The sequence below is a fragment of the Tasmannia lanceolata genome, unplaced genomic scaffold, assembly GCF_043159265.1.
Source record: "Tasmannia lanceolata isolate RefF3 unplaced genomic scaffold, GAP_Taslan_0.1 ptg000029l, whole genome shotgun sequence".
Classification (NCBI taxonomy): domain Eukaryota; kingdom Viridiplantae; phylum Streptophyta; class Magnoliopsida; order Canellales; family Winteraceae; genus Tasmannia; species Tasmannia lanceolata.
In genome coordinates this window covers 6,138,661-6,162,361 of record NW_027518706.1, presented here as the reverse complement: position 1 = coordinate 6,162,361, position 23,701 = coordinate 6,138,661, and the positions used below count along the sequence as shown (strand labels likewise).

General features: G+C 47.0%; 3 protein-coding genes across 5 annotated transcripts in view; 1 reads left to right on the top strand and 2 right to left on the bottom strand.

Annotated features, from left to right (window-relative positions):
• Window positions 1–8,154: 8,154 nt before the first annotated feature.
• Window positions 8,155–10,430, bottom strand: LOC143859334 (uncharacterized). Its single transcript, XM_077370055.1, has 2 exons — window positions 9,343–10,430; window positions 8,155–9,253 (listed from the first exon to the last, which is right to left on the bottom strand). Exons 1-2 carry the CDS (start codon window positions 10,334–10,336, stop codon window positions 8,235–8,237), a joined length of 2,013 nt encoding a protein of 670 aa, XP_077226170.1. The 5' UTR covers window positions 10,337–10,430; the 3' UTR covers window positions 8,155–8,234.
• Window positions 10,431–12,461: 2,031 nt separating this feature from the next.
• LOC143859122 (putative LRR receptor-like serine/threonine-protein kinase At3g47570) lies at window positions 12,462–18,362 on the top strand. The gene is made up of 2 exons (XM_077369804.1): window positions 12,462–14,350; window positions 17,779–18,362. Exons 1-2 carry the CDS (start codon window positions 12,562–12,564, stop codon window positions 18,174–18,176), a joined length of 2,187 nt encoding a protein of 728 aa, XP_077225919.1. The 5' UTR covers window positions 12,462–12,561; the 3' UTR covers window positions 18,177–18,362.
• Window positions 18,363–20,798: 2,436 nt separating this feature from the next.
• The window catches only part of LOC143859075 (mediator of RNA polymerase II transcription subunit 12-like), a 45,569-nt gene continuing 42,666 nt past the window's right edge, over window positions 20,799–23,701 (bottom strand). For all 3 annotated transcript variants that reach the window (XM_077369757.1, XM_077369759.1, XM_077369758.1), the window contains 2 exons: window positions 22,591–22,924; window positions 20,799–21,701 (listed from right to left, as the gene is read on the bottom strand). In XM_077369757.1, coding sequence (XP_077225872.1) covers window positions 21,249–21,701; window positions 22,591–22,924 — 787 coding nt within the window. In that variant the 3' untranslated portion in view covers window positions 20,799–21,248. The remainder of the gene's footprint in view (window positions 21,702–22,590; window positions 22,925–23,701) is intronic.

The window sequence follows — 23,701 nt, the reverse complement described above, 5'->3', positions numbered from 1 at the left end:
TATCATCATGGAACCATACTCTCCATTTCTGCCACTGGAATGGAGTCACGTGCGGTCGGAGGCATCAAAGGGTCACTGTATTGAACCTTAGTGGGCAGAACTTGCTTAGTGGGCAGACCTTGGTGGGTACTCTATCTCCTGCCATATCCAACCTCACCTTCCTTAAGGAAATCCACCTCCAAGAAAACAGCTTCAATGGCCAAATATCCCAAGATATTGGCCGTCTATTTAGACTGCGACATCTTAATATGAGCCATAATTCCTTGGGAGGGGAAATTCCATCCAATCTCACCCACTGTAGGGACCTCAGAGTCATCGAATTGGGTTCCAATGCGTTGACAGGGAAAATTCCCATCCAACTTAGCACTCTACGGAAGCTATCCTTGTTGGCTATCCTTGTTGTTTCTTCATAATAATAATCTTACAGGGAGCATTCCACCTCAACTAGGAAACGTTTCATCTCTCACCCATCTCTATTTATTGGAAAATAGTTTGGTGGGACACATACCAGATGACCTGGCCCGAATTAATAACTTGAAATGGATCGCCCTTTCTTCAAATTTATTATCCGGTACGGTTCCTTCCTCATTTTATAATAATCTCTCGTTTCTTGTGGGCTTTGCCGTGGTAGAAAACCAGTTAAACGGAACCCTTCCACCCAACATAGGATTTGATGGGGTCCGGACTCAGCACTGAGGGAATCCGGACTCAGCACTGATGGGTCCGAACTCAGCATCCAATTGGCTGCTGGCACGTGGCCCTCACAAGGACCGTTGGAAGGCCAACACCTGTCCCTACTAGGTGTGACACCTGGACCAATCAGGGACTTCCACCTGCCCTCCTTAGGTATGAGACCTGGTCCATACAGAGCCCACCACCTGTCTTGGACAGGTGGCTCAGAACTACCACCTGTCCTAGACAGGTGGCTCAGAATCACTATAAATAGCCTTCACTTGTACTAAGGTGAGGGTCCTGAAATCTGAGAATCAAAACTCTAAGCTTTTGCTCTGACATTGCTCTGCACTCCTGCTCATACTGACTTGAGTGTCGAAGCGCCCGTCCGGAGTATCACTCCGGGTTGGTCCTCTGACCCTTTTCTTTCTTGTCTGTACCCTTGTGCAGCGCAGGACTCAACCAGCCCTTCAGTCGTGACTTGTTAGCTCGGACCATCCAGCCCTACCATAACCTGTTACCGATTTTAGGCCTAACAGATTTGGCGCCATCCGTGGGACGGCCGCAACAAAAAGCTGTTCGACATCTTACTCAAGAAACAATGGTAGGACAGACCGGCAAGCGAGCACCTCCGACTTCTCGGGCTACCCGGGCTACGGCCCCCCGCGAAGGACGAAGTGAGCGACTGGCCTCGCAGGTAGAGGTCGGGGCGGCCGTGGAGCGGACTTCGCCTCACTCGGACCGCTCAGACCCTACCCCGACCCCGAGGGAGATGCGAGCCCTTTTTCAAGAAATGACTGCTGTAGTTGCGCAGTTCAGGAACGCGGCCCCCGCACTCCAGCAACACCCAGTCGAGGTTTCTCGACCCGTTCAGAGGGGAGAGAGCTCCCGCAGAGAACGCGCGTCTCCACCCCGGGACCAAACTCGTCACTCCACAAGAAGAGACCACCGCTCGCGGGACAGGAACGTGCGCCCCGAGCCTCGTCAGCATCACCGGTCACGATCTCCCTCCGTGCAGAAGCGTGGCAGCAAGAGAGACCCCATGCACGGAGAGGGATCGCGGCACCGGCGAAGGAGTCCGCTCAGCCAGTCCGGATCTGCAATGAGCCCGTCAGCCATAAGGAGCAGACCTGCCCGTCAGGCCGAGCAGAGGGATGATCCAATGTTACTGAGGATCCAGAAGATCGACAATAGAATCGAAGAGCTGGCCAGAGATCATGGCCGCCCTGCTTCGAGGATCTTCAGTAGCAATCCTCCTTTCACAGACAGAGTACTCGGTGCGGCAGTCCCCATGGGCTTCAAGATGCCGCAGATCCCGCAATACGATGGGACCACCGACCCCGTGGATCATCTGCAGACTTTCAGAACCACGATGCTTCTCCACGGGGCGTCGGACGGGTTCCTTTGCAGGGCACTCCCCACCACATTAACTGGAGCCGCGAGAGACTGGTACTCGCGGCTGAAGCCCAAGTCTGTGGACAATTTCGACGACTTCGGGGATGACCTGGCCCGACATTTCATGAGCAGTAGAAGACCTCGAAAGACAACAGCTTCACTGATGGCCCTGAGACAGGAAGACGGTGAGGCCTTAAAAGCGTTCGTTGGCCGGTTCAACAGGGAGGCCCTGCAGGTACCCAACCTGGATCCCTCCGCGGCAACGAATGCTCTTCTGGCCGGAGCCCGGTCCACTGACTTCAGAAGAGCAGTTGCCCGGCGCAATCCGCAGTCCCTGGCAGATCTGATGACCGGGGCGGAAGAGTACATTTCCGTCGAGGAAACTCTCGCCGCCCTGGATTCCGTCAGCAAGAGAAGACCAGAGGAGAAGAACCCTGCCAAGCAACGTAGGGACGATAGGCCTCAGAGGAAGGAGAGCAGCCCGCCCCGGAAGGAAAGGAGCTCCCCCCCGGCCCCGAAAGGAGAGGAGCCCCCCGACGAGGGAGCGTTACACCCCGCTCACCGCATCCAGGGCCCAAATCTTGGTAGCCATTTGGAAGGAAGACTTCATCCGATGGCCGAAGAAGCAGACATCGGAGGCGGGCACGCAAGATATGTCCAGATATTGCCGATTCCATAAGAGTCACGGCCATGACACCAATGCATGCATTCATCTCAAGGAGGAGATCGAGCAGCTGATAAGCAGAGGGTACCTCGGAAGGTACTTAAAAAATAATGACAACAGAAGGGAGCGCCAGGACAACCCGAGGCCCAGAGATAGAAGCCCCCGAGACGCCCAACCTCTGGGCGACCGCATCCAAGCTCCTGCCCCGGCCATTCTCCCTCCTCAGGTACCTCAACCTCAACCTCAACCTCATGGTGTTATTGGTACCATTTCAGGAGGGCCGACCGCGGGAGGGACCTCTTCATCGGCCCGCAGGACTTATGCCCGGCAGGTCAACGCCGTCCATGCCTGCAGTAAGAAGGCCAAGCCGGAAAACGAGATATCCTTTTCAGAAGCAGATCTTGACGGCCTGATCCTCCCGCATGATGATGCCCTGGTCGTCACCATGCTAGTGGCGAACTGGGAAATGAAGAAGATCCTGGTCGACAATGGGAGCTCCGCCGACATCCTCTACTACCACGCCTTCGAGCAGATGCTGATCGGAACTGACCGTCTGAAGCCGGCCAACTCTGATCTGTTCGGGTTCTCAGGAGAAGTTGTCAAGGTTGAAGGGCAGATTGAGCTTCCAGTTCTTATCGGGGAGCCGCCCTGCCAGTCCTTCGCCATGGTGACCTTCCTGGTGGTGAAGGCCAAGTCAGCCTATAATGCCATTCTAGGACGCCCTGGCCAGAACCTCCTCCGAGCTATTCCCTCCGCTTATCATCAGAAGATGAAGTTCATTACGCCAGGAGGCGTAGGTGAAGTCAGAGGGGATCAGCCCCAATCAAGACGGTGCTATGCGGCGCTGAGAGGGAAGAATGCGTCTGAGTCTTTGCCGATCGAGCTGTATGATCTGAGAGACGAAGCGCAGATCATAGTCAACGAGCCCGCAGAGGACCTCATCTCTATTCAATTGAACAACGATGACGAACAGAGGGTTGTCCAGATCGGCTCTGCCCTGCCAGAGGCCGCGCAGCAGGATCTCGCTCAGTTCCTCAGAGCCAATGCAGATGTCTTTGCCTGGACTCCTTCAGACATGCCCGGCATCGACCCGTCGATTAGCACCCATGAGCTCGGTGTCGATCAGACCTGCAAGCCCGTGAAGCAGAAGCGGAGACACTTTGCACCTGAGAGGCGGAGAGCCATCAGAGAAGAGGTGGAGAGGCTTTTGAAGGCCGATTTCGTCCGCGAGATCCAGTACCCGGACTGGCTCGCGAATGTGGTGATGGTAAAAAAGTCCAATGGGAAGTGGAGGACCTGTATAGACTTCACAGACCTGAATAAGGCCTGCCCAAAGGACAGCTACCCACTCCCAAAAATAGATCAGCTCATTGACGCTACTGCAGGTCACGAGCTGCTCAGTTTCATGGATGCTTTCTCAGGATACAATCAGATCAGAATGTACGAGTCAGACATCCCGAAGACATCGTTCGTTACTGACCAGGGGACCTATTGCTATCGGGTGATGCCTTTTGGACTGAAGAATGCAGGAGCCACTTACCAGCGGCTCGTCAACAAGCTGTTCAGAAATCAGATCGGTCGGAACATGGAGGTCTACGTTGATGATATGCTAGTGAAGAGCAGAAGTGCTTCCAACCACGTCTCCGACCTCAAAGAGGTCCAAGTCTTGAGGGAACACAACATGAAGCTTAATCCGACTAAATGTACGTTTGGCGTCGGGGCAGGCAAATTCCTGGGCTTCATGGTAAGCCAGAGAGGAATAGAGGCGAATCCAGAGAAGATCAAGGCAGTAATGGAGCTGACTCCTCCCAATACTATCAGAGAAGTGCAGCGGCTGACCGGGCTGGTGGCAGCCCTGGGGCGGTTTATTTCTAAATCCGCCGAAAGATGCCTCCCGTTCTTCAGCGCGGTCAAAGGTATAAAAACCGCGCCCTGGACTCCGGAATGTCAAGCAGCGTTCGAGGAGCTGAAGCAGTACTTATCCTCCCCCCCCTTTGTTGTCCATGCCGGAGCCAGGAGAAGAGCTGATTCTGTATCTCTCAGCGGGACCCTTGGCAGTTGCAGCAGTACTGATCAGAGAAGAGTCTAACCAGCAAAAGCCGATCTACTATGTCAGCAAGGTCCTCCACGATGCAGAGACCAGATATCAGCGAGTAGAGAAGCTCGTGTACGCCCTCATTATGGCGGCCAGGAAGCTAAGGCCGTACTTCCAGGCGCACACGATCAGGGTCTTGACAGGGCAGCCCCTCAGACAGATCCTCCACCGGCCAAACACTTCAGGCCGACTTGTCAAGTGGGCCGTGAGCTCAGCGAGTTTGATATCAAGTATCTGCCCAGGCCGGCGATCAAAGCTCAGATTCTCGCAGACTTCATAGCTGAGTGCACAGTTCCGGACCCAGACCCCGGGCTGGTAGCAGTTCCTTCTCCAGAAGCAGAGCTGGCTGTACCGGAGCCGCGAATCGTTTCCAGAGCATCACCGCCCCCCGGGACTGAGTCCGTCATCGCGCATCCGGATTTGGGAGAGCCGCTCTGGAAGTGTATGTGGACGGGTCATCGAACAAGACAGGGTGTGGTGCAGGACTAGTTCTCACTGGACCAGAGGACTTCGTCCTGAATTATGCCCTGAGGTTTGGTTTTCGTGCGTCCAACAATGAAGCAGAATACGAAGCGCTCATAGCCGGGATGAATCTCGCTGTGCAGACCCGTGCTCAGAGGTTGAAGGCGTACTGCGATTCACAGCTGGTCGTCTGTCAGATCCAGGGGGTATATGAAGCCCGTGAAGAGCGGATGATCAAGTACTTGGGAAGGGTTCGCAGTCTGGCTGACAAGTTCAAGAGCTTCGAGGTCGTCAGAGTCCCCCGAACAGAGAATGTAAAGGCGGATGTGCTATCAAAGCTTGCAGCATCAGGTTACACCGCCCTCAGAGAAATTCGCATGGAGTTTCTGAAGAGGTCCAGTATCGATGGCCAGTCCGCCGTAGTGATGCAGATCGACGATGAGCCGTGCTGGATGGATGAGATAATCAGGTATCTGCGCAGCGGAGAGCTCCCGGGAGAGAGAAAGGAGGCCCGTAAGGTCATGCAGCGGGCAGCAAGGTTTTCACTGGATGGCGAGACTCTGTACAAGAGGTCGTATACCCTCCCGTATCTAAAGTGTCTCCGCCCCAGTGATGCCTTGTTAGCCCTGCAGGAAACCCATGAAGGAATCTGCGGAGAGCACCTCGGGGGCAAGGCCCTCGCCATTAAAGTCCTCCTGAGAGGTCTGTACTGGCCTACATTGAGGAAGGACGCTCTGAGCCTTGTGAAAAAGTGTGAGAAGTGCCAGAAGTTCTCTCCGGCCGTCCACCAGCCCCTCGTTCCGATGGCCCCGATCATCAGTCCTCTTCCTTTCGCAGTATGGGGAATGGATATTCTGGGCCCCTTTCCGCCGGCCTCGGGAGGCCGTGAGTTCGTCGTTGTCACCATCGATTATTTCACCAAATGGATAGAAGCAGAGCCTCTGGCCAAGATCACAGAGCAGAATGTACAGAACTTCTTCTGGAAATCAGTAGTGTGCAGGTTCGGAATCCCCCGGGTCCTCATAACGGACAATGGCAAGCAGTTCGACTCAAGGAACTTCCGAAAGTTTTGTTCAGACCTGCAGATAGAGCAGAGGTTCACATCTGTGGCACATCCTCAGACGAATGGGCAAACAGAGGTGACGAACAGGACCCTCTTGCAGGGGATAAAGAAGAGACTGGATGGCAAGGCCGGGCGTTGGGCAGACGAACTGTATCATGTGCTCTGGGCGTATCGGACTACTCCGCGCACGGCTACAGGCGAGTCACCCTTCAATCTCTCCTTCGGAACAGAAGCAGTGATCCCGGTTGACATCGGCGTCCCCTCCCCAAGGATCGTCCATTTCAATGAGCAGCTCAACGGGGACGGACTCCGTGCCAACCTTGACTTGCTTGAAGAAGTCCGTGAGGAATCTCAGATCAGGGCTGCGGCCTATAAGCAGAAAGTTTCCAGATATCATGACGTCAAGATCCGACCAAGAGAATTCCGTGCCGGCCACCTAGTCCTGAGGAAGGCCTCCGTTTCCCAGCCAAGAAGAGTAGGCAAGCTCTCTCCGACCTGGGAAGGGCCGTACCGAATCAAAGAAGTCATCCGCCCAGGAAGCTATCGGCTAGAGTCCCTTGACGAACAGATGCTACCGCATGCCTGGAATTCTAGAAATCTTCGGATCTACTATCAGTAATTTTGTTTGCCTTCGTAGACTTGTAAAGAACTGCTGTAATTATCCAAGTTCCGGAATCAATAAAATAAGTTTTTCGAACAAGTGTCCCTCTTTGAGTCACTTATATAAACACCAACATACAGCGCTGGACCACTCCGGCTCATCCTAGTGGCTTGGAGATCAGTTCCAGCCGAGGACACCCGCAGTGGAAACCACCTTCAAATATTTTCTAAGTGTTTGCGTACCAAGCTCCCAGCTCGGTTCTCGCAGACTTAGGACGAGCAGTGGTGGTGCACTCCGGCTCATCCTAGTGGCTTGGAGATCAGTTCCAGCCGAGGACGCCCGCAGTGGAAACCACCTTCAAATATTTTCTAAGTGTTTGCGTACCAAGCTCCCAGCTCGGTTCTCGCAGACTTAGGACGAGCAGTGGTGGTGCACTCCGGCTCATCCTAGTGGCTTGGAGATCAGTTCCAGCCGAGGACGCCCGCAGTGGAAACCACCTTCAAATATTTTCTAAGTGTTTGCGTACCAAGCTCCCAGCTCGGTTCTCGCAGACTTAGGACGAGCAGTGGTGGTGCACTCCGGCTCATCCTAGTGGCTTGGAGATCAGTTCCAGCCGAGGACGCCCGCAGTGGAAACCACCTTCAAATATTTTCTAAGTGTTTGCGTACCAAGCTCCCAGCTCGGTTCTCGTAGACTTAGGACGAGCAGTGGTGGTGCACTCCGGCTCATTCTAGTGGCTTGGAGATCAGTTCCAGCCGAGGACGCCCGCAGTGGAAACCACCTTCAAATATTTTCTAAGTGTTTGCGTACCAAGCTCCCAACTCGGTTCTCGCAGACTTAGGACGAGCAGTGGTGGTGCACTCCGGCTCATCCTAGTGGCTTGGAGATCAGTTCCAGCCGAGGACGCCCGTAGTTGAAACCACTTCCAAAGAATCTAAGTGTTTGCATACTTAGCTCCCAGCTCGGTGCTTGTAGACCTTCTCGGTTGTTGAAGTGGGGTTGAAGTGGTTCACTCCGGCTCGTTGTAAATGGCTCACAGACCCTCTCGGTCAACGACGGGCAACCACTCCGGCTCGACAGAAAGAGAAGAAAGCAGTACAGAAATTATGCGTACAAAAAACAAGAATGCCGTACAGACAGTTGAACAAAAGTGTATTTGTATTCATAGTATTCATATTACAAAATTGCTCTCTTCGCCGAGCTGGCTTACAAAGAATGGGCCTTACGAACTGTGCAAAAAACATACCACCAAAAAGAAAGATGAGAGCAAGAGGGCTGCTACTCAGGCCTCCTCGTCGGCCACTCCCTCGGTGACGACCTCTGTGGGAGTGAGGGTTGCAAGTTCGCCGACCTCAGCAGAGGAGACTGCGGCCACAGTCACCTCCGCATCCGCCTCAACAGGCCGGGAGGAGTCCGGTTCGTCTTCCTCTTCCTCATCCTCCCCCTCCGGAGGTGCATACGGAACGGTCAGTCCGTCCAGGGAAACGCCGGGGTGAAGCCTCTTCACCTGCTCGGAGCAGAGAAGGAAACCCGCCCTATAGGCCTGGAGGCCCAAGTCGAAGTGCTGAGCCTCCTTCCTCTCCTCGGTCTCCTTCACAGCCTTCTCCACGGCCGCCTTCTCCTTCTTTCTGGCCCTCTCCGCCGAACTTAGGAGATCCTGCACGGCCTGGTTTTTTACCCTCTGCAGTTCGTCCTGTAAGCTGTTGAGTTCGGCTTCTTTGATCTGGACGGCTTCGGTAAGCTCGCCGTTCTCTTTCTGGAGCTGGGCCTTCTCGGACTCGATCCTTGTGATCGTCTCAGAGAAGAGATATCGTTTCTTAGCCATGTCCCTCGAGTAGACTTGGAGTTGATAGAGGGCGGAGCTGATTGCCGCTTCGCAGGTCTCCGGCACCTCTTTCTCGACTTCTAATCGGTCGCGTGGGAGGACGCCCTTGTACATCAATTCCGTGGCCACCCGGGTATCCCCCAGGCCGGTGTCCGTTTTCTGCACGGCCCAGTTCGGGCGGAAGACGTTGTCGCCTCCAACCGTCGTGGCGGCAGCGATGCCCAGAACTGCCCCGCCGCGTCGCGGCGGTGTCGTCCCTCCAGACTTGGAGCTCTGTCCCGTGGTATCTGCCCGGCTCGATAAGGCAAGCTTATGCGTCGCCCGGCTGCTTTTCAGAGGCTTAGCCAGTGCGACCATCGGCGGAGTCGACTCCGGCACCTTCCTCTTCTTGCCCTTGGCTTGGGGCTGCTCCTGCGCTGGGGACGCTTGGGAGGTCTGTTTGATTCTGTCCAACAGGGACATCTGCTTCACCATTTCTGCGAAAGAGAACGGAACGCAGTCAGAACTATGAAAAATTGAAGAACAGTTCAGGAAAATAAAATGCTGGCCTAAAAAGTCTACATACGTGCCGGCGTCGCACGACTGACCCCGAGCGCTACCAGCTCGGCCTCCTCTTCGAACTCTGAGCAGTGTATTTGACCTCGCTTGAGCTCTTCTTTGATCAGAGCGAAGGTCATATGGTCATAGTCCTCAAGGGCTGGTTTCTTACTAAGGCGACGAGTGTCCGGCGTTCTCCATTGTAATGAGAACGGCCAGTGGGAGCCCGGCACGGTGTCCTTTACGTAGAAAAACCTGTTCTTCCATGTGTGAATGGAAGTAGGTATCCCAGTGATCATTCTCACTTCAGGCCTCTGGCTAATGTAGATCCAGCCGCCGTCCTTATGCCTCTTCAGGTGCGCACACATCCTGAAGACGGGCACGGTGGGGTTCCTACGGAGCCGGACTTCCAGAAGGTACAAGAAGCCGACCAGCGTTCTCCAAGAGTTTGGGACGACCTGTGTAACTGCCAGCCCGTAATAATTCAGTACGTCAGCAAAAAAGGGGTGGAAGGGGAGCCTAAGTCCGGCCCGTAAGGCCTCTTCATATAGGCAGAGGTCTGCACTATCGTTGCTGGCCCGATCCCCTTCAACAGCCGCCCTCAAAATGTACCGGCTAGGAATACAGTATTTGTCCCTGACGGTCTGAAGCTTGCCCGGCCACAGATGGCTCACCTCGTATAGGGCCCCGATGTTATACTGTGGGTTGGCTTCCATCTGTGCCTCCGCTATCACCTCGACCGGCATGCGCGGCGAGCGAGGAACTGCCGTTTCGACGTCCTCTTCATCGTCGCTGGTTTCTACCCGGTCCGGTCCGTCCCCACAGACCGGGATTGTGTCTAAGTCCACACTCATTTCCTCACCGCTCTCCTCGTCTAATACGATTACTATCTCTTCGTCCTCAACACCGGCCTCCATAGGTGAGGCCGGCACCGCCCTCTCTGACGCCCCGGACCCCGTGGTGGTACTGGTCGAACCGGACTCCTTTGAGCTAGAGTCCGTCTCCGAACTAGTGCTAGACATTAAAAAGGGAAGAAAAGAAAAGCTAAAAGAGATTACCGAACTGAAGTGTTGGACGAAGATCTCCGGGCTCACTGATCCGAAGCGGGCAGAAAACTTGAATAGCCGAACAGAAGAGGAGGAGAGTAAAAGATGAAAAGTAAATAATGAAGAGTAAACTTCAGTATATATAGAGAGGCTGGGAAGAGCGGGAAAAATCCCGCCCTTTTCCCCCCATCCGGAGTGCGCCACGTCGCCTGCCGCATTAAATGCGCCGCTCGCATTAAATGCGCCGTCCGCATTAAATACAAGGCACAGGTTCCAAAGCGCTAGAAGACAAAAGACCTGTCCGGCTGTCCGGACAGGATATGGCGCATTCGCTAGACGACAAAAGCGCTAGAAGACAAAAGACCTGTCCGGCTGTCCGGACAGGATATGGCGCATTCGCTAGACGACAAAAGCGCTAGAAGACAAAAGACCTGTCCGGCTGTCCGGACAAGATATGGCGCATTCGCTAGACGACAAAAGCGCTAGAAGACAAAAGACCTGTCCGCCATTCGCTAGACGACAAAAGCGCTAGGAGACAAAAGACCTGTCCAGCTGTCCGGACAGGATATGGCGCATTCGCTAGACGACAAAAGCGCTAGGAGACAAAAGACCTGTCCGGCTGTCCGGACAGGATATGGCGCATTCGCTAGACGACAAAAGCGCTAGAAGACAAAAGACCTGTCCGGCTGTCCTGACAGGATATGGCGCATTCGCTAGACGACAAAAGCGCTAGGAGACAAAAGACCTATCCGGCTGTCCGGACAGGATATGGCGCATTCGCTAGACGACAAAAGCGCTAGAAGACAAAAGACCTGTCCGGCTGTCCGGACAGGATATGGCGCATTCGCTAGACGACAAAAGCGCTAGGAGACGAAAGACCTGTCCGGCTGTCCGGACAGGATATGGCGCATTCGCTAGACGACAAAAGCGCTAGGAGACAAAAGACCTGTCCGGCTGTCCGGACAGGATATGGCGCATTCGCTAGACGACAAAAGCGCTAGGAGACAAAAGACCCGTCCGGCTGTCCGCACAGGATATGGCGCATTCGCTAGACGACAAAAGCGCTAGGAGACAAAAGACCTGTCCGGCTCTCCGGACAGGATATGGCGCATTCGCTAGACGACAAAAGCGCTAGACGACAAAAAGCGCTAGAAGGCAAAGACCTGCCCGGCTGGCCGTCCACAGCCTTAGCCGGACAGGATCGCATGAACCGCCTGGCCCTGCTGGCCGTCCACAGCCTTAGCCGGACAGGATCGCATGAACCGCCTGAACCAATTACGCCCGGCTATGACGTCCAGGAAGCCTCGCCGGCCAGACTTCTGGTCCAAAATTAGCTATACTGGATAACCGAAAGCCTTCTGCCCGGCCTTGCTCCTTCAGGCCAAACTTCAAGGCCAGGCCAGGGCGCCCGGAGGCTCCTGTCCGGCCACGATTTCTCCTAGCTGAATCTGAGTCCGGCCTGAGCTGCCCAGAGGCCTTAAGGCCGGCCAGACGCTGTCTTTACCTTCTCTTTGCTTCTTCTAGCCACTCTCATGGCTCGAAGAACCAGGGGGCAACTGATGGGGTCCGGACTCAGCACTGAGGGAATCCGGACTCAGCACTGATGGGTCCGAACTCAGCATCCAATTGGCTGCTGGCACATGGCCCTCACAAGGACCGTTGGAAGGCCAACACCTGTCCCTACTAGGTGTGACACCTGGACCAATCAGGGACTTCCACCTGCCCTCCTTAGGTATGAGACCTGGTCCATACAGAGCCCACCACCTATCTTGGACAAGTGGCTCAGAACTACCACCTGTCCTAGACAGGTGGCTCAGAATCACTATAAATAGCCTTCACTTGTACTAAGGTGAGGGTCCTGAAATATGAGAATCAAAACTCTAAGCTTTTGCTCTGACATTGCTCTGCACTCCTGCTCATACTGACTTGAGTGTCGAAGCGCCCGTCCGGAGTATCACTCCGGGTTGGTCCTCTGACCCTTTTCTTTCTTGTCTGTACCCTTGTGCAGCGCAGGACTCAACCAGCCCTTCAGTCGTGACTTGTTAGCTCGGACCATCCAGCCCTACCATAACCTGTTACCGATTTTAGGCCTAACAGGATTCTCTCTTACTAAACTCAAATATCTTCTTTTAGGAGGCAATCAATTTACCAGACACATTCCAATTTCATTATCCAATGTTTCAAGTCTTGAATGGCTTGAAATGGGTGAAAACCAGTTTAGCGGACCGGTGCCTGAAAATATTGGCTGGGCAAAGAATCTACTCAAATTTGACTTGAGCTATAATTACCTAGGCCTTGGTAGAGCTGATGACTTGAAATTTATCACTTCTTTGACCAACTGTAGTAACCTAAATCAGTTGTCCATACAGAGTAATCATTTTGCTGGCCCACTTCCCAACTCCATAGCCAATCTCTCAACTCACCTTTATCTGTTGGCAATAGGAGAAAACCAAATTTCTCGTAACATCCCTAGTCAGATCGGGAATCTCATCAACTTACAACATTTGGGTATATATTCAACCTTCATCACGGGTTCTATTCCCACTTCAATTGGGATGCTCCAGAACTTACAACAAGTCTACTTGGGAAATAATAGTTTGTCCGGGAAAATCCCATACAATATTGGAAATATTACTCAATTGAGCAACCTCGATTTAGGATATAACAACCTGCAAGGAAGCATACCTCCATCTATTGCAAACTGTACAAAACTTTTAGCATTGGCCGTCTTTCGAAATAACCTTCGTGGTACGATACCAAGACAAATTATTGGCCTTTCTTCGCTATCAATACAACTCGTTTTAGCTCAAAATTTTTTTACTGGCTCCCTCCCATCAGAAGTGGGTAACTTGAAAATTCTAGAGCAATTGGATGTTTCTAAGAACAAATTGTCAGGTGAAATCCCAGGCACTCTTGCAAATTGTAAGAGCATGCGAGAACTTTATATGCAGGGTAACGCTTTCCGAGGAGATGTTTCGTCAGTTTTTACTACATTAACATCCATTGAAGTCCTTGATCTTTCATATAATAACTTCTCAGGGAAGATTCCAAAATATCTGGAGGGGTTTAAGTTTCTACGGTATCTAAACTTGTCTTTCAATAATTTTGAGGGTGAAGTACCAAAACAAGGGGTCTTTGGAGATGTCAGTACAATTTCAGTCGTGGGAAATGACAATCTTTGTGGTGGTATCCCAGAATTAAAGTTGCCTGCATGCCCAGTGCTAGCTAATGACAGACGAGGAAAAGCCCATGTTTCGAAAGTAATCATCCTAGTAGCAAGTGCAGTTGTATGTTTGATTTTCTTATTGTGTGTCCCTACTTCTCTTTACTGGATAAGAAAGTCAAGCAAGAAACCATCTTCCATATCTTCTATGGAGGGTCGGCATTTAAAGGTTTCTTATGCAGAGATCTTTAAGGCAACAGATGGGTTCTCTTCAGAAAATTTGATAGGCACGGGAAGTTATGGATCAGTGTATAAGGGAATCCTCAGTCGCATTGAAAATGTTGTTGCTGTCAAAGTACTCAACCTTCACTTAAGGGGAGCTTCAAAGAGTTTCATAGCTGAATGCAACGCATTGAGAAACATTTGTCATCAAAATCTTGTGAAGATCTTAACTTCTTGTTCAAGCATCGATTTTGGAGGTAATGATTTCAAAGTTCTAGTGCTTGAGTTCATGCCAAATGGGAGTCTAGAGAAGTGGTTGCATTCAAAATTAGATGGGCAACATCAATTAGGAAATTTAAACTTCATTAAGAGATTAAACATAGCAATTGGCATAGCTTCTGCGCTGGATTATCTTCACCATCATTGCCATACACCGATTGTTCATTGTGATCTCAAGCCAAGCAACATTTTTTTGGATGAAGACATGAATGCTCATGTGGGTGATTTTGGGTTAGCCAAGTTTTATCCAAGAATCATTCAGAGCTCATCTGAAGATCAAAGCAGCACAACTGGATTAAAGGGAACTATTGGGTACATTGCTCCAGGTAATAATTTTATCAATTTTCGTCATCCAGTCAATTCTCAGTGAGTTTCATAAAATATTTCTCACTTATTAGGTATATAATGTAGCGCAACAAAGGTTAAATTTGCATCTTGAACCAAAAAAATTACTTGATAGCATTTCTATATTTATTGACAGAGTATATAGGATTGTTATTTTACATCAAGTGGTCTTGTACATACCTATGACCATGATTTCTTTATGGAAAATAGTTGTGTAGAAAATGCCAATCATGCAAATGGTTTAAGAGTTATAATTTCAGAAAATTCGGAGAAGTAATTATTCAATTATTCTATAAAGTCTCTAGTATTATTAGAAAGTGATGAGAAATTTTATAAATAAAATTCCAAAAAAACCCATGACTAATGTTTCTCAACAAAAAATAACCCTAAGATTTGGGTAATTACTAATATCACTATTAATTGTCTAAAATACTTTTTAACATATCATACCCTTTGTAAAGCATGGCCTATTCTTTTAGATGAGCATGTATTTGAACGTGGCATCACCATAGAGTTACATTTAATATGAACTAATATGTGTTACGTAAAATAATAGCATATTCATATTATAAAATGATTGATTATAAGTTTAATTTTTATTGCCTTCTATTTTTTGGGTCTTTAGTGTGGCTAACGAAAAAGCTTATACTGATACCTCATTTTGTGTCATACGACCTACTGCGACCCAACACTCCAATGATGAATCTATTCGTGCTTCTTAAATGAGCTAGAGCAGTAAAACACCCCGAAGACCCATGAGAGAAAATATATTCCAATGAAGAAGAAAATGTACCATGAAAAGTGCCTTTTTTCAAAATTATCCAACTTTTCAAAAAGGACCAAAACGCCCTGGAGTTGGCCAATCGGGCGAGCCCCTATTCGATTGGATCCCACTACCGTTGGGCGTCATTGCCACCGCCTGACACCATGTGTGCAACCCCGTTGCCATTTCAAAGATTGGGTGAACCATTTGCCAAGATTGTCTAGAGCTGGACGATCAGCAACCACCCTTTAACAAAGGTATAACACTCTGAGGAGTGTGAAAAAGCCGAACATTTAGCAAACCACTCATCCACGAAGGTTTTGTTGGGTATATAGCATAACCCTATATATCTTCTAATATAAGCCCAATAAGATAATGGACCGGTGTAGTGGGCCTACATGGGCTAGAGTCCATTAACCAGTCAATAACCCTAATGTATCTCTATATATAGGGGCTGGAGGTAGCAGTCTAGGTATTCCAAACAAGATATCGAGGGTGTAATGCTTCAAGCTAGCTTGCTTGACTTTAACAGGTATAACACCCTGTCTCCACTTGCATTTGTAGATTTTGTGGTTTCTGCATTTGTAAATTTTGTGGTTACTGCATTAATTGTGGAGATTTTAGACTTACTAAGATTATTGGAGCCAAGGATTGAGCATCGTAGGAGGTTGGCTAATGAGGCGGCGGATATTCTAGCAATGGAAGGAGTCCTTAGGGAGTCCATGTTAGTCGTGTCGCCGGTTATCTCACCTATCTAACAGGCTTTGTAATGGGTATGCAGACCACTTTTATGTATCATTTGTGGGACATCTTGTCCCCGCCCAATACTTTTGAATATTAATGCAATGACAATTTTTTTTTTTTTAAAAAAAACATAGAGTTAGGTAGTTGTTTTCATTCCATTGGTTCGGACAAAGGGTGGGGGTCAACTAGCCACTTTCAAGGGTGGGGGTCAAGTAGCCACTTTCTGGCATCAGCCTCACAAGGATTTATAGATTAATGACCACCGCCAAAGATCTCAATTGGCTCATCACAAGTTGACTCTACTCCATCTGCTGAAGGTGGACACACATCCCTCTAGACGTCAGTGGAGGATGGTTCCCACACTTAGAACCCTTGCTTTCTTTCTAATATATAGTTGTTTCTATTAATCCCTAGTCAATCAATTCAACTTTTGGTGATTTTTTTCAAAGAAAAGTGGTATGGAAGAAAGACGAATTAGGTTATCCGAAAGAGCTGGTTAGATGGTTCTAGACTGAGTCATGGTCGGGACGTAGGGCCCATAATCACTAAATTTAAGGTGTTTGATAAATATAGGGCAAGGAGTTTTCTAATAATTACTAATAATAAATACGAGACTTTTGGATTAATGTTGTGACTGAAATTGTGTTTCCCTTAGAAAGGAAGGTAAAATGATGCCATTTCCCTTTTCGAGAAACGTTTGGTTGGCGTGTACTATTCATTCTACTTCCTTGTGTTTAATGGATTTTTCAACAATTGCCTTTTAAGTTGCCTCTCCCAAGCAAGGTTTTAAATTTCGACCGAAATTTTGGGTTTCGGTCGAGAACAAAATCGAAATTGGTTGAAATCGAAACGTTACAAAATTTCGATCGAAATTTTGTTTTCCCTGAAATTTCAGGCCGAAATTTAAGGGATATATCCAAAAAATCCTTTTTTATTTATTATTTAATATTATCCCGAAATTTCAGCCGAAATTTCTGTAGAAATTTTGGTTTCTGTGAAGATCAAAACGCATTCTTAAACCGAAATTTAAAACCATGCTCCCAAGTCAACATGAAAGTGAAATTAAAGATTTGACATTTACAACTATTTTGTTTGTACTTAGAAAATGACATCATTTCACTTTCCTTCTACTTCTACTTATTTTTTACCTTATAAGTAGTATGAAGTTTAATTGGATCTACTTTTGTAGTGCTTTTGCATGTTCAATCAGTGATACTTTGTTGGTTTCAGATGAAGAAATCATGTTGAGAAATTATCATGGTCCAAAATTGGCTAGTGGTTTTGAGGGATACATAGTGGAATGCTATTCGTAACTTACATGACTTGATTGGCCAAAACCCATGTTATAAGGATTCTTCTAAATGGGTGAAGTACCAGTGTGGGACACGTACGTCTCAAATTGCAAGAGTCTTTAAGACAGTTCTAGATCTGTTTTATCCCTTTTTTGTTTTTGTTTTTTGGATGCAACTGCCACAACTTTATAATTATCACACATTTTGAATTTTACCCATCCTATTAGTGATTTTCTTAAAAAAGAAATAAAACATTATATCCGCTTAACTTATTAAAATTTACTGATTTCGAGGTTTACTGAATTCGACATTATATATCCATGTGAGATTCTGACACTCGTACCTATACTAATGCAACGTAGGACATAACTTCTATATTTTCTTTCATCGTGCTAAATCGTTTCTTATGTGTTTCTCTAAAAATTCTAGACTCTTTCCATGCAACTTAGGTTTCTAAATGTGAAGAGATCATTCAATTATCTATCATTTCTTTGATAAAATTTCCACATTTGTTTTTCAAAATCCAACCTCATATTTATTTTTTTGTTTCTAACTGGTATCTTATATCCATTATTACATCAAAAAGTGTAAAACATGTGTGGAATTGCAGAATATGGGGCAGGTGGTCATGTGTCCAAAGCCGGAGATGTGTATAGCTATGGGATTCTTTTATTGGAGATATTCACTGGAAAGCGCCCCACAGATGGCATGTTTAAGGATGGCCTAAGTCTTTACAAATTTGTCCAATTGTCTTTTCCTGATCGAGTGATGGAGATTCTGGATCCATTAATTCTTTTAGAAGATTCTGAAGAAAGAGCTACAAATATTGCTGAGAATTACAATGATAAGATACATCGTTTGCGAGAGTGTTTAGTATCTTTAGTGAGGATTGGAGTGGTGTGTTCTGCAGAATCTCCGAGAGAACGAATGGAGATGGGAGATGTTGTAAAGGAAATGTGTTCTATTAGAAACATATATCTTGGTGCTGGGATCCACAGAGAATTATGAAATTGACTGCTACATCCGCTTTTGTTTCCCATTGGACAAAGATTACTATCTTACATGTGGTTTCTTCTATGTGTTTGTAAGTTAATGTTATATTATATATGATTTGGTTAGTGGTGCCACTTGCAGGTAGTGCTTTTTTCTCATATCTATATTTTATCCAACTATTAATACAAAATTATTATCAAATCTTGAGTGTGAAGGTTTCCATTACAATACATTGATCATTCCATCATGAATTACAAATAACATCACAAAGGATCTTTTGATCATATGGGAGATTTATGGAAGATGATTACCAGGCCATTAATTAAATCAAGGTAGCTTTGAAGAACCATGTTGGAAATTAAAGATAAGTTTGTTGAAGAAGACTTTATTCTTCATTCTCCTTTTTTCTCCTTTCATTTGAATTTGTATGTGATGAATGTGTTTCTTCACATTCAGTCTTGGAGAAACCCTCTCTCCAAGTATGTGTGGAGTGAGATAGGCCTAGTTTGATGAGAAACACTATCTCCTTTATTTTCTCCTTTTATTTCTCCTTTGAATCTTTTAGGTTTTGTTTTCCTTTCTCTTTGATTTTTCCTTCCTTTAGGTGACCCCCTGATTTTTTCTGTTATTGAACTCATCATGCACAAACCAATTAATCCTGAGGAATAAAGGGCGTGTTATATTTCTCCATGATGTGTAATATAAAACCAGTTTTAGGAAGAATAAAGCTTAGAACTACTGTCCTAAAAGATCGGTGAAGAATACCCTGTTTTAGGAAGGATGAATGATACAACACCACCTTCTAGTCTACTCTAATCACATGAAAATAAGAAGAAAAAAATTTCCAATCCAATCCATTGAGGGTGATTCATTGAGATTTGAGGTTTCAGATTTGAGATTTGAGGTTGGTGGGTTCTCTGTTCAAACAGTAAGAGAGTAAAAACAAAAAGTAGGTAACAAAAGACAAAAGCCATTTATAGTTTGTTTTGCCTCTCTCACACTTCCATTTCCATTTTCATGATAGTGTTTTGACAAAAACAAAAGCTCTTCAATTGGAGTTTGACACTATTTTTTTAGGTGTGTTTCTATGTTCAAATCCTTATCAGGAATCCTAAGGAACTTACCTCCTTAAGCCAGAAAACACTTCCTTCCATGCCTTCCATTTCTTTGTGGTTGAGCTTTTTTAATTTATTTTTTAGTCCAATTTTCAGCTTTGGACTCAAAATCCAAAACATAAATGGGCTTAGAAAATTCCATGATTAACCATTTGTAGCGAACGAGAGTTTGCATACGTGTCAAAAAAAGGGCCACAAGGAGTCTGGCTATTGAGTTACTAGTTGAGTCTCTCTTCGTTTTGGATTTTGAGAATCAGTTTTTAGTAAAAGCAATTCTCAAAATCCAAAACGGACAGGAGCTGATGATGCCGAAACCTGACCCTTGATCCAAGGGTTAGTAGAGCTCCAATCTGTGATATCCAACGCTCACAGAAAAATTGTTAGGGTCTCGAAGCTTTATCTCCAGGAAGCCACTCTCACGCTCAAGTCAGAAATCGCTCAAGTCAGAAAGCCAAATGACGGCACCCCCCCCCCCCCCCCCCCCCCCACACACACACACACACACACACAAAGAGAATGATAGATCGAAAAAAGTGGGGCACACCTTTGGCATTCCGGCCGCTGAGGTAAGATACTCACCCAAGTGCGCATGTACATCCTTGCCTATGCTCCGCCCAGTTCTCCTTTCTCTTGCTGCCTCAGTCTGGCTTGAGTGTTGAAGGGTCCCTTCGGAATTCTGACTCCGGGTGGCCCTTAACCTTTTGTCCATAGATGCAGGTCACAGGTCGAGCCAACCCACCGTGCAAAGCTCAACAATAGGCCGGACCCCTTCGTCTGGATCGCTCACATCCAAGTACAGATTCGAGCAGCATCACTCATTATTCGCAAACACCATATAATAATTTCACGGCAATGAGATTGAAAAGTGGGTCTCCCCTATAGTCCCACTTTCCACCTAGATCAAGCAGTAAATTTATTCACCCACTCCAAGATCTCATCTCCCTATTTGTATTGTTAACAGCACAAACCCTATAAGGAAGGCAATATAATAGTTAATCCAGATATTATACTAGAAACTTGGTACGATCTATTTAGTTTTAAGGATCGAGTGTATAAGACCAAATGGGGTTCCATATTTTTGTAGATTGAGGTTGGTTAGAAGAAGCTTTTGGAAAAGATAGATGAATCATTTGGCCATAGGATTTGCAATACCTTGGTAAATCTCAACATCGGAACTTTTAACATTGGATGAAAAAAGATGGCACCTCTTCATTTGTAACTTGTGTAGTTGTATTTGATGAAGTAATGGTTTAACGAATTATGGATAAGAAATAAATATTAAATTTGCACGGGTTCTTATGAATGAGTGAACTACGTATGTCTTCACTGCTAAATTTCTTTCATTTGTAACTTGTGTAGTTGTATTAATACCTTTTTTTCAGCAAGGGATCTCATTTTTTATGCACTTGTGTACATACACATAGAACCCATACAATAACTCCCCTCTTCACTTCAGGTGCCTCTGGATGTACAGCCAAAATGCAATATTTTGGGCAGGGAAGAAAGCAGAGGACCCTTCAAGTTGCAGCAATTAGCTATTCATTTCTCTTGATGGTAATTTGGGGTCAAAATGGGCCCCTCTTACAAAACTATAAAGTCCACAGTAACATGGAAAGAGAAACTAAGCTCAAACCAGCTAAACCAAAAGTACATACAACTAAAAATGCATGGAGCTCAAAAAGCTACAGACCATTCTTGAGACATTTTACTCAACTGGGGAAGAATAATCAATATCTCTACATATATGTACAACCTCTAAACTGCGCCGGCAAGGGCACGACACCACCGGAGGGGGGTCTTACTTGGCCGGAGAACGTAACCAGAGACATCCTCTCTTTACAACAAAGTCCCCCCTGAAAATTCTCCCAACATCTCAAAGATTGAAACCAATGCCAATGATACAAAACATGTAAAACCTTGTTGAGACTTAGAGAGAGCCACTTTCACCTTAGCCAAATGGTAAGATGCAAAATCAGCTATCATCATCCACATTCCCAATGTAAGTGAGATCTGTTTTTCTAACTCTCACTGCCCCTTTCAGGAAGTTAGAAGCCTTAAGATTGGAATGGTCACCTCCAACTCCCACACTGTTATTACCTGAAGCAGGCCCGGACCCCGTGCCATCTTCCAACAGCATCCATGGGTCAATTTCCATGTCGGCGTCATGCAGCACAAATGACTTGGATTTCCCAGGGATGGTGCTGGCGGATCGGGCGGAAGAAACTGAACTTCTTTGGGAAAGGTTTGAATTTCCCTGCTGGAATCCAGGAGCTGGGATGGTAGCTTGTAGAGAAGTAAGAGCTGTGGCAGGCACTGTTGGTGGCTGACAGGAGACAGAGAAGGGAAGGGAAGGGGGAAGAATTGGCATTGCGGCTTGGAGACGCCGCCGGATTGCAGGGGGCAATTCCATCCGGTCCAGCTCGGTCTGCACAGGCAAAAGATATTTTCATCAAGTGTAGATGTACATTGATAATGTAATGCATATCATCTATGTTATGTGAATTCTTCTGAATGGGCGAAGAATCCGTGGACACATCTCGGATTCCAACACTTTAGGATTCACGGACCCTTCTAGCTCTCTTTTCAATGTTTTTTTATCTCTGAATACTGCTACCGCAACCTCACAATTACTGCATGTTATAAGTTTTATCCATCCTAATAGTAAGTTTTTTATATTTTTATATGGAAAAGAAAACATTATATTTACTCAAACTGCTTAAAATTTTAATACATTAGTTATTACGATAAAAATTTCATAATTAATTAAAGTTATTTTGGCGAATCCAATCTTTCTTTTTGAGGTTTGAATCCGACACTCCTTACCTGTGTTGGATTCAGACACTCGCATAGCATCTGAAAAATTGGACGATGATTGCATTGGTCATCACTGCTATCTGATCATATGATCAAACAGTGGAGGAGGTATGAGGTTCAGCACCCACTTGTGGTGCGGAGAAATGCTTGGTGGGTCCTATAAATCCGTAGCAGATAATGATCAACTAAATGGGACACCAGAACCAAGAGCGGAAGGAGCATACTCAGCTCTCTTGGTTGGCACAGGGAAGAAACATCTATGGCTTACAAATTTAGAGTAAGCAACACTACAATTTCTTGGAAGGAGCACCCTCAGCACAGGGAATGGGAACATATATTATCGAGTCATTACTGGGATCCACTGCACCAACTAAGGGGCCGAAGACCCTCAGCGCATTCATTTTGTGGTGTTTGTGTGTGCTTGTCTGAGAGAGAGAGAGAGAGAGAGAGAGAGAGAGAGAGATGGGGGGAGCGATTACAGATGTATAACTGGAACTAACCTGCAAATTTTCTGCTGCCTCACGATCAAACACACAGAAATCCCGAGAAGATTTGCCGGTTGACTTGGAAGAAGACTTGGGCTTAAGCCAACTTGGCTTGCAACTACTTAACAACCCATGCAGGAAAGACAAAAACCTATCAAAAAGGCTGTCACCACAGAAATTCAATGACTCGGCAGCTGAAACTTCCATCAGAGATTCTGCCTCCTTGGAAGGACTGTTCCTCGGCAGAGGAAAAAAAGACAGGTCAGCATCCTCATGCACGAGCCTAGTTCCAAGGAGACGGAGTAAAATTGAGGCAAGCATGTGCCGCATATTTCGACTGGATGGTTCCCTGCAAAGATCCAAAAGTAAACAGTCGGTAAGAAGGGAAAAAAATGAAAAATGAAAAATATACAGCACCGCTATATTTCCCTTTTTTGTTTGTAGCTGTTAAAGTATAAGCAAAAAAGGGCGGCCCAGTGCACAAGGCTCCCGCCATTGCGGGGTCTGGGGAGGGCTAGATGTACGCAGCCTTAAGTCCTTAACCCTGTTTTCCAGAGAGGCTGTTTCCGTGACTCGAACCCGTGACCACCAGGTCAAAATGGAGCAACCTTACCGTTGCACCAAGGCTCACCCTCTCCAACAGCTTAAGCTTTTGGAGTAATTGGTTGTTTCACATGGTATCAGAGCAAAGGTCATGAGTTCAAAACTCCTTGATATTAAAAAATCCAAATCTAATGGCCAGCCCACAGAGGGGACACATGTGCCACGTGAAGGCCACCATAAAAAGAAGGGCCCATGTGAGGGCGAGTGTGAAAAGTATAAAAGATTAAATAACGCCTTCTCCAACAGCTTAAGATTTTGGAGTAATTGGTTGTTTCACATTAAATGCTTGCCATTTAATAGATGAGGATGAAGAAGATACAATAGAACCATAGCCCAAATAAGGAACTAGCTCAGTCAAAAAATAAATTACTCCGTAATCACCTTGCTCTTTCTTAATATAGATATATCAGGGTATTTAGTCACCTATAGAAAGAATAAATTTTCAGCATTCCATTTGAAGCTGGAGAAGAAATTTCGACCTGCAAACGTTACCTAAGGACGGTACCAAATTGAGCGCAACTGA

What these genes read in the sequence shown, in the direction of transcription:
- LOC143859334 (XM_077370055.1), bottom strand. Translation starts at nt 10,336, where the DNA reads ATGTCTAGCACTAGTTCGGAGACGGACTCTAGCTCAAAGGAGTCCGGT. An exon ending in CAGTCGTGCGACGCCGGCAC is followed by an intron (nt 9,254 to 9,342) that starts GTATGTAGACTT and finishes TCTCTTTCGCAG; the next exon opens with AAATGGTGAAGCAGATGTCC.
- LOC143859122 (XM_077369804.1), top strand. Translation starts at nt 12,562, where the DNA reads ATGGGTGAAAACCAGTTTAGCGGACCGGTGCCTGAAAATATTGGCTGG. An exon ending in TATTGGGTACATTGCTCCAG is followed by an intron (nt 14,351 to 17,778) that starts GTAATAATTTTA and finishes GTGGAATTGCAG; the next exon opens with AATATGGGGCAGGTGGTCAT.